Source organism: Calypte anna, chromosome 1, assembly GCF_003957555.1.
Source record: "Calypte anna isolate BGI_N300 chromosome 1, bCalAnn1_v1.p, whole genome shotgun sequence".
Lineage (NCBI taxonomy): Eukaryota > Metazoa > Chordata > Aves > Apodiformes > Trochilidae > Calypte > Calypte anna.
Window position 1 is genome coordinate 60,739,819 of NC_044244.1, and position 12,987 is coordinate 60,752,805.

The 12,987-nt window shown below is 39.1% G+C and overlaps 1 protein-coding gene across 2 annotated transcripts in view; it reads right to left on the bottom strand.

Moving 5' to 3' along the window:
- The window catches only part of FGD4 (FYVE, RhoGEF and PH domain containing 4), a 103,168-nt gene that overhangs the window by 18,642 nt on the left and 71,539 nt on the right, over window positions 1-12,987 (bottom strand). For both annotated transcript variants that reach the window (XM_030461089.1, XM_030461081.1), the window contains exons 4-6: window positions 9,701-10,178; window positions 3,660-3,749; window positions 2,264-2,409 (exon numbers count right to left, since the gene is read on the bottom strand). In XM_030461089.1, coding sequence (XP_030316949.1) covers window positions 2,264-2,409; window positions 3,660-3,749; window positions 9,701-10,178 — 714 coding nt within the window. The remainder of the gene's footprint in view (window positions 1-2,263; window positions 2,410-3,659; window positions 3,750-9,700; window positions 10,179-12,987) is intronic.

The following is a 12,987-nucleotide window of genomic DNA, read 5'->3' on the forward strand; positions in this document are numbered from 1 at the left end:
AGGTTCAAAGAAAAACAAATCATAGGAACAGGTCAGATCTGTAACTGCCCATAATTGCCAAAGATGCTAAAACCTTGTGTTGAAAGACTGAAAAATTGTTCCCCCATTCTCCCCATGAGACTTTCACACTGTGTTCTTATATTCTTCCCCAGGTATCTGCTATTTGTTGGCTAAAACCCACAGAGTTAGATACATATTTTGTTTTATGTAGGATCACAGTGTTATGCTGTGTGATGCTATTTTCATGGGAAATAGACTGCAACGAGGCTGTTTACAGTGTTTTCAAACCTTATGTTGTAAAAGTGTTATTCAGGTCCAGCTGTTGCCCAACTCATTCAAAATGCAGCTACCAGCCAAAAAAAGCTTAGATCCACACTGCCTTTTCTTCTAAGAAAGAAGAATCTGCTTCTGATCAGTTTCAAGAACTATATATTTTCACCTCCAATCTTCAAAACAAACCACAACTCAGGGGAAGTGCCAAAAAAAACGCATCCATCTCTTTTTATTAGAAGCTAAAGAAAAACCAGAAGTGCATTAACCTACCAACAGAGCACACTTAAGGATTTTCCATGTCCAGCTAAAGGAACTGCTGAGGAAAGTGAACCCTCTATGCAGCACAAGCTGTTGTTTCAGAGACTGGTGAGGTGCAGAGAAAACATTCCCAGATTTTTCTTGCAGCAGTGATCAGATATTGTTCTCTTCAGCTGTACCCTTTCTTACTCCTCCCCAAAGCATAATGTTTTAAGGACATTTAAATAGGCTGTCTCAGGTGCAACACAGAGACTCTTTCCAAGCAGTGTGGGAAAGTGAATATCCTTATGATGCAATTAATTACTTTTGCACCGATGCTCATTTGCACTCTTCAACCTTTGAAACTATGAAATTAGACACATATTATCAGGGTGCAATTTAGCATCCTGCAAATAAGGAAGGTAGTGCAACCCATTTTCTGTGCTCTGTAATGTCTAGAGCAAAATTTTAAGAGCATATAACAAATTTCATTTGAAATATATCCAGCATTGACATAATGTAGTGTCAGCTGCTTTTTTAAACATGATTATAGTAACTCTACTTCTCATGCATATGTACTCTATTTTAATGCAGGGATTTATATTTCTTATGATTTCTTTTTTAATTGATTAGAAGAAAAGGATGGGTTTACATTACAGTTATTCTGCAAGGAACATTAGTTAAGGGGTAAACTTTCCTGTATTTCACTATGCTTATGTTTTATTTAGTTCCTTGCATTATAGATTACACAGGGCTACCTCTATTTGTGGATGGCAGCTATTGTATTTGAAAGAATCATCATTTTAAAGTCAGGAGACATAGAGCTGCTGTCTAAAGCATGACTGTGTGGTGTGAGACTTTCACATGTCACAAAAATACATTATTTGTCAATTTTTAATGTGATTTTTGATAAGTGTTTTATGAAAGTATAACTGGAAATTTTATGCTGACAAACACTTGATTCCTCACAATGAAACTCTCTAGGACTTTGTCTAGCTAACATGGGAAACAGGTGCTGAGGTGAAACAATATTTGTCATTTTTAAATTATTTTCTAAAAGAGTTGACCTGTTTTCCCATATAAGGTAGGGGAGCAGCAGTGGTTTGGGAGTTGTCTGGTTTCAAGGTTTTTGGTTTTGACAGTTTGAAAATTGAAAATACATGGCTATAATTTAATATCTCCAGAACTGCATACACCAAATGGGATACTACAATATTCTTATGTGATCATTACAGGGTATATTGACAGATAAGCTCTTGTTCTTGCATTCTTCAAATACAGGTCAAGAAAAGATGGAGGGAAAATATCTCCAGAATATACTTGAAATGGGTTATTTTTTTTAACAGGAAACCATGCAGAAAGCCAAGAGTGTATCTCACCTAATTACAGAAAGAAATGTCCAAGGTTACTGTGCTAGCACAAAACTTACTTATCTCAGTTTTGAAAACTGTGCAATGAATTCACTGGGTAAGCCCACTACTTCAGTCTGAAGCCCTAATTCAGGGAGGCATTTAATAATGAGTAATCTCACTGGCTTCAGCAAGACACAATGTCCTTTATTTTGAGCAAATGACGCAAGTCCCCTCCTGAGTCAGATCCTGATGAAGAGAGGGAGAGCAGATGTTCTCCTACCCACTCTTCTTCCTGGGCCTAGAGCACTTCATTATGAAGGTACCATCCCTAAATCAACCCTGTGAGAGAGTTTCTACAGGCATGAATTTAATAGTATATCAACCAGAGAATCACCTCTTACCATTCTTGCATTCTTTTCTCAAGTTCTGGAAGTAAGAATTTACTGTGGAAGGCGTTTATCGATGAAATATTAGAGAAGATTTTGTTGATAACTTCAGCTGGAAATGAACCTTTGTTGGCTTCTTCAAGGAGTCTGGAGTAGAACACCTGCAGTACAGAAAAAGAACCTCAAACCTATTAGCCTGTTATCTTTAATCAATGGATGAAGACCTATCCAGCCACCTCCTTCTCCAGCTGGGGTAAGGCAGAGCAGACATAAGGAAAGCCAAACAGAAGTAGTGCCATTCTGGATCAATTCCAGGCATCCTGTCTGTTTTAAAAGATAGATCATGTCAGCTTTCCCAATCTTCCTGTCATATTTTCCATTCCACTTCTGCTTTCTCTTCAATCAGAATGACGTCTGATCACCATTAGCCCAATCACTCTACTCATACACTGCATCCCCTTATCTTTTTAAAATCAAAGTAATTAGATGACTGTGAGCAGTCCCCACACAGCAGTTAAAGCACAAAAGGATCCCAGTTCTGACTGGAGTCTACTGTAGTCTCCAAAAATGCAAATTATTTCTGCCTCCCTGACTTTTTTTTTTTTTTTTTTAAGACATATAATATATCCCTTCCAATGTGCACCAGCTAGGTAAATCCACTTTCATGAGGACTATTACTTAGAAATTTAAGCAGCAATCTCCAATGAAAATATCATGGCAATGCCTAGGTATAGGTATGCAGGTAAAATGAATGTAGGCATTATGTGAGAGAACAGACAAGGCTTAAAAAGAAAATATTCAAGAACTACAGACTTCCACATGTAAGAAATATCCATTTGATCCAACAATGCACAAAAATTCAACCCTTTCCTTGCAAGAATAGTAATTTTGTTCACTTCAGTGGACTTAGTCAAAATATATAGCAGGAAAATAAGACAAATACAGTTTAGAATGGGCACCTTCCTAGGTTCTTTGACACTAAAGAAAAATGATTTTCAGCTGGCTCAAATTTAAAAGATGTATTACTTTTCTAGTGGGTAGGTGATTTCAGTATTATAAAATTCTTAATCATGTCACCAGAAGCCAAGTAACAAGGGAGCATGATGTTATCCATACTCTTTCTTGGAAGCACTACCCGTATGTGGCTTGCACTACTAGTACTTACAGGGACCATCTATGCTCACAGAACCTATTGCATTAATATCCACAAAATTCTAACACTTTTAAATACGTAGTGTTCTTAAAATAGAAATATAGGCTAGTTACAGGGCAAGAGCAAATGACTGACTGGAAAAGTCAGCAAAATGAGAAAAACATACCACCTCGTATGTAGTTTATATACACATTTATGCATAGCTGTTCAAATGAATTCAAGGCAAGACAATAAAAAACAAATTGAAGAAGAACGTACCCCATCTAGGAGGTCAAGTCGGCTAACATAGGCTTTCTCTGTTTGCAGAAGTTCACTGGCAATTTTGTGGCGTTTCTGGTCATCTGTCTCCTGGGAAAAAAGTAAGAAGAAAAGAATATCTTAGGATACTAGAGAAAATATATTAAAAACAAACAAACAAACAAAAACCAAACAAAAAATAAACCCTGAAAAGACATATGATGACCTTATGTTTCAAAAAGCAACTGAAATCCAGATTTCACATTCACACACCCCGTTTTGAAAAATACAAACTTTCCAGCAATCTAAGCAACAAACAGAAGTCAGAGGAGGAAAAATAATAAAATAAAAAAATCAAACAGCAGGCTGAGTAAAACTCAGAGCCTCAAACATTTAATATTTCTCAGTTTGTACAGGAATCTGTGCCAGAGAACCAACTCCCCACTTAACAGATCAGCTCACATCCTGGTAACTGAGTACCAGTGACCTTTCAGAGCTGGAAGAAATGATTTGCAGAATAAGAGGGAACAGATGGGATTAGTTTGTGTTCGCCCCCGTTTCAAAAGTTACTTGAACTGCATGTTCTTTGCACGGTAAAATTATTGAAAAATACCGTACCAAATGTTTTAAGTTCATCAGTGTACTCATTGGTGATTAACTGCTGACTGCATATAGAGGGCTCCCTCACTGGGTCTTTGTGTAAGTCACTTCTGCATCTTAAGGCACGTTTTCACTTTAAAGTCTTACATTCTACAATATGCATTTTTCATCCTTCTGCTGAACAGAAACTTAAAAAGTTCATTCGAATTTCATTATTAAACTAAATATATTAGCATAAAAAATGATGAGTTGCTGTGACAAGTTATTTCAAAACAAGCAATGAAATCACAGTCTTCTAAAAGCTGAACACATTAAGGAAATGCCTCATGCCCACAAAGGTTGGATTCAAATAAAACGTTTCTTCCATTACAAGATTTTAATTCCAGATTTAGTGCTAGCACTGGAAAGAACTCCTATCTAATGACATTTGAGCCTTTCCTAAGTAAATGGTAGTCTTATCAGGGAGCTTATGGGGAAGTGCAAATTTTCTAGACAAACCATGAAAGATTTCATTACAAAAAAGAGCTTGGAGGACTTATTTCTGATTTCAGACAGCACACTGCTTTCCACAGGAGTATGACAAAAATTTGCTAGTACATTTATAAAGCTGGTTTGCAGAATAATGAATACTAAACACAGTGTTTTCATTTAAAGGACTTCAGTTACTTTTTTTCCCCTTTTCAGTACTCAGTCAGTGTTCCAGATTTGAACACATTTCAATTCTAATCCGCAGTGTTAACAGTGACACTGCTACACGGCAAGCCTCCACCTTAAATACAGGCTTTCAGCAGTGAGTTCAAAGCTCTTCATTAAATCTCTTTAAATCAGCATAGCAACCACAGAAAACCTACAGAACAGCATTTCAAGTGCTGTCAAGAGACATTGCAGGGAGCTGGGGAATTAGGTGTTACAGCTCCAGCACGCTGTTGCATACAGCCTTTTACCAGGGAACTCACATGTGGACGCAAGGCACAAAGCCATGGAGGCTGCTGGTTCCTCTGCCATTGTATTTTATTTTTTTTTCCTCTCTCCAGCCCCCCACTTTCTCCCTGAAGCACTGCTACAGAACCAATCTGCAGTTTTCAGAGGAAAATTAGCTAATTAAAAGAGGCAAAATCATGCGTAGCAGACTTGAATATATCACTCAAAATAAGAAATTGGAAAAAAGCATTTAGTCCTCACTACTGAGTCTCCTCTCACTCTCCCACATATAATCTGATGCCAGCTTCCCCAGCCTCTCAGTATCAACCTTACACATTAATTCTAATTAATTCTTAATTCTTCAACCATAGTCTCTTCTCTATGTCAATCACAGTACCCAGCACTGGAATGGAATGTGGAAAAATTACACACCATGGATGAGTAATATTTTAATCACAGTGGCATGTTCATATTCCAGCATAAGAACACCCACCTGCAGGGTTAAATAAGTGCAAGTATAGCACAAACTAGTATTGCTACTTTTCTTTTAGGGAAGTCTTAAGTTTCCTACTTTATAGCTTAAATTCCTTCCACTTTCTTTTAGGAAGTCCTCAGTTCCCCACCTCACCATCCCAGTATTTTCCCATGTTACATGAACTCCCAAGCTGAGTTTTCACTACGAGCTCCATCTTCCTCCCTATTCATTCACCTCTTCAGTGTTTTACGTAGTATCCTATCTGAAGGAAAGCACCTGATGTCATAGAATCATAGAATTGTCTGGGTTGGAAGGGACCTCAGAGATCATCAAGTCCAACCCTTGATCCACTACTGCTGCAGTTACCAGACCATGGCACTGAGTGCCACATCCAGTCTCTTTTTAAATATCTCTAGGGATGCAGAATTCACTACTTCCCTGGGCAGCCCATTCCAATGTCTGATCACCCTCTCCATAAAGAAATTCTTTCTAATATCCAACCTAAACCTCCCCCAGCACAACTTGAGTCCATGCCCTCTTGTCTTGCTGAGAGTTGCCTGGGAAAAGAGACCAACCCCCCCCCCCCCTGGCTACACCCTCCTTTCAGGGAGTTGTAGAGAGTGATGAGGTCTCCCCTGAGCCTCCTCTTCTCCAGGCTGAACAGCCCCAGCTCCCTCAGCCTTTCCTCATAGGGTCTGTGCTCGAGTCCCTTCACCAGCCTGGCTGCCCTCCTTTGGACCTGCTCCAGGACCTCGATATCCTTCCTAAACTGAGGGGCCCAGAGCTGGACACAGGACTCGAGGTGTGGCCTCACCAGGGCTGAGTATAGGGGCAGAATCAATTCCTTGGACCTGCTGGCCATGCTGTCCAGGAGGTCACTCCAGCTTCCATCCTGTTGGAAACAACAGGTCACAGGCTAGTTTTGCTGTAGTGATATCCATCTCCTGTGAAGCTTTTCTTGATGGAAGTGGCCGACACCTGCCCTGAGGCACACGGAGTGACTACATGTTCAGATGCATGGGTGGACATATGGGTCCTGGCACCTCCATGCACATGGTACATTTGGTAGAAAGACTCACTGTTGCAAAAAGTCAGTGCTGCAGCTGGTGCATATAGAATCAGAGAATCATTTTGTTTGGAAAAGATCTTTAAGATCATTGAGTCCAACTGCTAATCCAACACTGCCAAGTCTACCACTAAACCGTGTCCCTGAGCACCACATCATCATGTCTTTTAAATACCTCCAAGGATGGTGACTCAACCACTTCCCTGGGCAGGCTGTTCCAGTGCCTGACAACCCTGTCAGTGAAGAAAGTTTTCCTAATATCCAGTCTAAATCTCCACTGATATAATTTGAGGCCATTTCTTCTCATTGTATCACTTTTTAATTAGGAAAAGAGACCATCAGATTTCCTGCTTTCAGGAAATTCATTTGCATCCACCCCAGCTCTGCCACAGCACTTACCATAATGTGCTCCATAATGACCTTTACCCCCAACTGCCCACTCACCACTCTCTGAAGTGGGCACAGGGAGAAGAAAGGATTCTGCTTCTGCAGAGCCAAATCTGGGCATTCTGAGAAGTAGGAACCAATTCTTAAAACATAATTTGGACATAAATTCTGAATTATATTTGTAACAGTAGGATTGACATGGAGTGATTTGTTACCAGAGCTGTTCAACAAAATCCTTGGAAAACCTTGTTAAGATAATGGAGGACAATCCTTAAAAGAAAAAAAAAAAATTAAAACCATGGAAAATATGAAATTAGTATTCAGCTCCTGAGAACTTAAATGCTTCCCTGAAGAACTACTTAATCAAATCTAATCATTAATAGTAAAAGAGAATTTTAATTCTCTTTGAAGTTGCAAGTAGACTTTATTTTCTTGGGATACAACCATAAATGCACACATCTCTTTTCACCAGTAGGATAACAAGAAAATAGGAATTAACAAAAACCACAAAAACCACAAAAAAACCCACCACACCAAAACCAACTGCAAGACTAACATTATTTCAAAATAAGCCTCATTTTCTTTAAAAAGCAATTTTTTTTCTTTTATTTTGCACCAGTCCCCAACTTATTTCACCCCTACCAGCTGTAGACACAAGTGTATTTCTGCTGTACGGGTATTCATTTACAATGCAATCACACCACTTTTTCCTCCCTGAATTAGGAAATGTGTCATACAGGACACAAAGAAGAAACTTTGCACTAGTATCAACAAAAATATATATCAGTTTCATAAACTAAACTTTGTCTCTGACTCACATGCATCTGTTCCTACTGCTTTTACTCAATTTTACCTACACTTGCTTAATTGAAAAGGGCAGAAGAATGCTGTTAGTCTGTGCAACTCCAACTGGATTGCATCCCAGTTTAAGATTCTTTACTCACTAAGTGGGTGCTTAGCAAAATCACAGACTGTCTAAATGCTCTTGCTTCTTTCCAATTCTTGTTTGGACACAGTGAGAGCTGACAGCCCTACCAGATCTCCGGTTTCTCAGCACTCTCCCCCGAATTCCAGACAGCATGGCAGCAGCTACTTAGTGCTCAACAGCACTAATTTCAGCCTGTACCTTGCTTTAATCCAAACTAATTCAGTGTTTGATTCAAAATGTCGCCCTTAGATTAGACTGTGGTACATGTGCTTCTTAATCACTAGACCAAAGGGGATGTCCTTGTATCACAAGTGAACTGATATCTCAGGAAATGCTGCTGTGACCCAGTTCACTTTTACAGATTCAGTTCTCCACTGATGCTGACTGAAGGGTCACCCTGCATGGCTTCAGTTTGTTTCAGTTTTTTACCCTTCAAACACCAGCAGTCAATACCTCTCCTAACAATCACCTTACAGCTCACCATTTTACTCTTGATCAATACAGGACAGATCACATCTGGGAATTCAGAACCTCAAAGACAGATTTTGAGGAGATTGCTGACATTAAGAATTTGCCCAGGTCCTTCCTGCCTTTTACCACATGACTGCCTCTCATTTCTGCTTTTTCCTGAAAATGCTGCCAGCCTCTTACTGTGTAACTTGGATTCAAGCTTAACATCATTGCCCCTGGAGCTTTCAGCACTTTATTGGCACAGAGAGGGGAAACAGGCATTACCAAACAGGAGACAGAAACATAATGAGAGGTGTGGCAGGTTAAAGGTGCCTTGGACCATCACCAGGCTTGTTTAGATGGGAATCATAATATTCATTACTGGCAAAAACAAATGCCCTGTGGTGGTTTTGGATGGGAGAGAGTTAGTTATCTTTATATTAGCTAATATGGGGCTATGTTTTGGATTTGTGCTGAAAACAGGGTTGATAATGCAGAGATGTTTTAGTTGTTACTGAGCAAGGCTCATGCAGTCAAGGACTTTTCTGCTCCTCACACCACCCCATCAGCAGAGGCTGGAGGTGCACAAGAAGTTGTGAGGTGACAGAGCTGGGACTGAAAACCCCAACTGACCAAAAGGATGTTTCACACCATATGGCATCAGGCTCAACACATAAAGCTGAGGAAAGACAAAGGAAGGGGGAAATGTTCACAGTGATGGCATTTTGTCTTCCCAAATAACTGTTATATGTGATGGAACTCTGCTTCCCTGGGGATGGCTGAACACCTGCCTGCTGGTGGAAAGTGGTGAATTAATTCCTTGTGTTGCTTGGTTTGCATGCATGTTTTTTGCTTTTCTTATTAAACTGTTTTTATCTCAGCCCATGAGTTTTCTTCCACCCTTCTGATTTTTTTCCCCATCCCACCAGCAGGGATGACCCACTTTTCCTACATCCCAGAGACCCACTTTTTTTTCCTACATCCCAGAGACCCACTTTTCCTACATCCAGAACTTATGCTCAGGTGTTTACATGAAGGATCTCCAGCTAACCAAAATCAAGGGCTTGGAGAGGTCTCTTGAGGGAGAGAGGGAGGGAGAGAGGAAGAGAGGAAAGGGCTGAGGGAGGGAGGGAAGGGTGAAAAGGAAGGAGGGAGGGATGAAAAGGAAGGCGAGAAAAAGAGGCTTATTATTTTGATATTTTTAAAATAAAAACCTAGAGTAAATTTGCTTTTACCTTTGTTTCTACAGGTTGATCTTGCTTACTGACTTCCTCGGTTGGTTCTTCCTTCACATTTGTATTATTTTCTAGAGTTTCATTTTCAGATGGGTGCAGTGTATCACTGCTTGGAGTCCTGTAGCAGCTGTTAAGCATCTGTTCTTCACAGGCAGTCACAGTTTGCAATGACTCTCTGGAAGTACTTTCTCTTTCACCATTTATCAAGCTGCTGTCAATGACATTATCCGGTACTGAGGTGGAGTCACAACCAAGTAATCTCCTGTCCTCATCTTCTGTCTGATCTTGTGCTACAACTCCGTTGGCTGTGTGTAGCTGTGGAACCTGAGTGTTGTCGGTATTACTGTTTCCCTGTTTTTGTAGTGGGTGCTGGGAGGGGAGTTTTGGCTGAGGTGGTGGTCCTGACCCATATCTTCCTTGAGATTTCGAAATGTGGAGAACAGAGGAATCTTTCTTCAAATCACTAGGATTTAGCGGGCTAAAAATATCAAAGAAACAAAGCATAGATGAAAGAAAAAGTTATACTGTTACAAAAAATCCTCTGCATGGGGAGTAGTAGAGTTGCATCATATAACCAATACCTCCCAATCCATTTTTTCCTGTGTTAATATTAGGAAGTTCAGGCCAACAAGACTTGAACTGCATTATTCCATTGAAATACACAGAAACATGCATCTTTTATTGGAAAACCAGAGCACTGTTCATATTGATTCATTACATTCTCATCTCTGTTCAATCTCTCATTTGTAAAATGGAAGGAAGGATGATCAGCTACAGTAACAAATAAGGGAACTGAGGCACTGAGACATGAAGCAACTCAGTTCCCCAGAAGATTATTGGCAGAAATGGAGAAAGATTCAGGGTATCCCAAGTCCCAGTCCAGTGCTTAACTAGCAAGCAGCTTGTTCCCTAGTTGCCCTTTAATTATACAAAATGCATGAAAAATGTCCAAGAACATTTGTCATCCCTTCCTTAGATCAGCATGTTGCCAGTGGAGCTTTAAAATCTTAGCCCCTCTCTTCCCCCAGTTTTTGTACTTAGCACTGCCCTTAGCAGTGCTGCATCCTTCCTGAAGGTTTTTTCTTTTTTCCCCTCCATATTTTATTTGTCCTTAAAACACGTTATCCCTTCTTCAAAACTTCCACTGTCTCTTTCTGTTTTATTTTTGAGATTTTGAATTTTAGGTTATTGTAAATGGTAGCCTACTCTGTAAAAGTGCTTGGCTTCATTACAGTTTTTATAAAAATAAATAATTGGAGTCAAAATAAAACCTGTACATTTTTGCCTGAAGAATATTTAACGAGCCATATTTAACTTGCAAAACAATAGCATGACTGTCCTCTAACATGCTGTTCCTGGTATGGGCCATCAATCTTCTGGAAAGAGGAAGACTGCTTTTAAACTCCATGTTTGTTCCTTATTTATAGGACAGTTTTCACTAATACTGCAAACGTATTATGCATTTTTGTACTCAGAGCTCAAAAATATCTTACACCGTCTTCATCCTCTCCCAATTATAGAACAAAAAAAAATTTAAATCAATTTTACTTCAGTTGTGCAAAGATTGTTTTGGGGTTGTTTTTATTTATTGAAAAAAAAAAAAGGCTTAACTCCAAGATTGAATTAATTTACATTTTTCAACTTCATGCACATGGCTAAGAGGTTTAATTAATTTTTGCCATGTCTACATGTTTGTGGGCTGTTGAGACTAATGAAAATGTTATCATAATTGACAGTCTCAGTTTGGAATTCATGAATGTGCTATGTAGTCACTTGAATACTAATAATTGCAAGTGAAGTTCACCTTCATGGAAGACAACTTTTGAGACCTGAGCTCTTTAAAAAGAAAAACAGGAATGGCTTCCACAGCCACAGCAGAATATCCCAAAACTTAGCATACTAATGATGAAAGTTTCTCATAAGCAGAGATCATGGAGTTAAGGAGAATTTAATCACTGGACAGAGAGTATTAGGTGTACTTAATGAATGATGTTGCCTAGTCCTTGAAATAAAACATCCTGATTTTTAAAAGTCTACAAATAAGAAAGATTTCATTGCTTTCTTTATAGCTTCTTTTAATTGCATACTATTGAAAGAGTTTCTGTACAAACCAGCAGGCATGTCTAGGAGGAAGAATGTGCAGCTCATTGGCATAGGGCACAATGACCCAGAGGAGTTTCCTTTCAGAAATTATGAAAATATTTTTCTAAGACTAGAGGCTTGGGTAATGCTTTGAAGGAAGAGACCATGAAATAAAGTGATAACAGGGTTGGAGATATGAGTTAAAAGACTTCCAGTGCTGCAGTGATTTCTTTTCCCTATCTTTTGGCAGCTGTCATTAGAGCAATGCAATTAAGTCTCTGCCAAATGATGGAAGTTTCCTGCAGATGAAGGTCTGAAATTATTTCTATTCCACTGGACAAATGTATTTCTTGCAATGCTCAGCTGCTTCTGTACAAAGGATTACATTTCCCCCATGTTGAGGGGGAAATGTTTCCATGAAAGTCTTAATACTCTGGCCCCTCAGAAGGGCATGCTCTGCTGTACACCATGCATTCATTTTGTCCCCACAGGGGCTGTCCTTTCAGAACATCATTATCCTGAGCTAACACAAGAGAGCATATCCAAAACCTGCATAAACCAAACTCTCCCTATCACTGGATTGATTCTTTAACTGCCTCTCCGTCACGGGCTTTCTGGAAGGTTTCTCTCTTTACAGAAATAAAAGACATTCTTCTGTTCTAGAGATTATAATGCTTGTCAGGTACAGCTAATTAAAGATGCACAAGTAACACTGTTTTGTGAAAGCAGAGTTCACTGTGGTTCATGTTTCTCAATGCTCCAAATGTTTCCTATAGTATCAAAACTGAGGAACACCAAGATACTCTACCAAAATCACCAAGTACTACAAGGCAAACAGTTCAGTGAATGCATGCCATCTCCATACAAATAGCTCATACACTTCACCTTCTTTGTGTAAAAATTCTGAAGAGGCTAAGTCAGTTTAAAAAGAAAAAAAAAAAAAAATCAAGATTTTAGGGTTTTCTAATTGCTTAGAAAATTAAATATATTTTCTGCAAGAGCAGAAAATTAAAGATTAGCACCAGTGTTTCATTCCAATGTCAGCACTTATTTCAAACAGCTGACATTTTCCAGGATGCTTTAAAAGTGTTACAAGTTTGTGTTTGTTTGGTTGGGTTTTTCTTTAAGAAAAATTAAGATTTAGCACTTTATGAAAAAGTACACACCGTACAGCCTGAGCTGGTGTACATCATCTCAAAATGTAT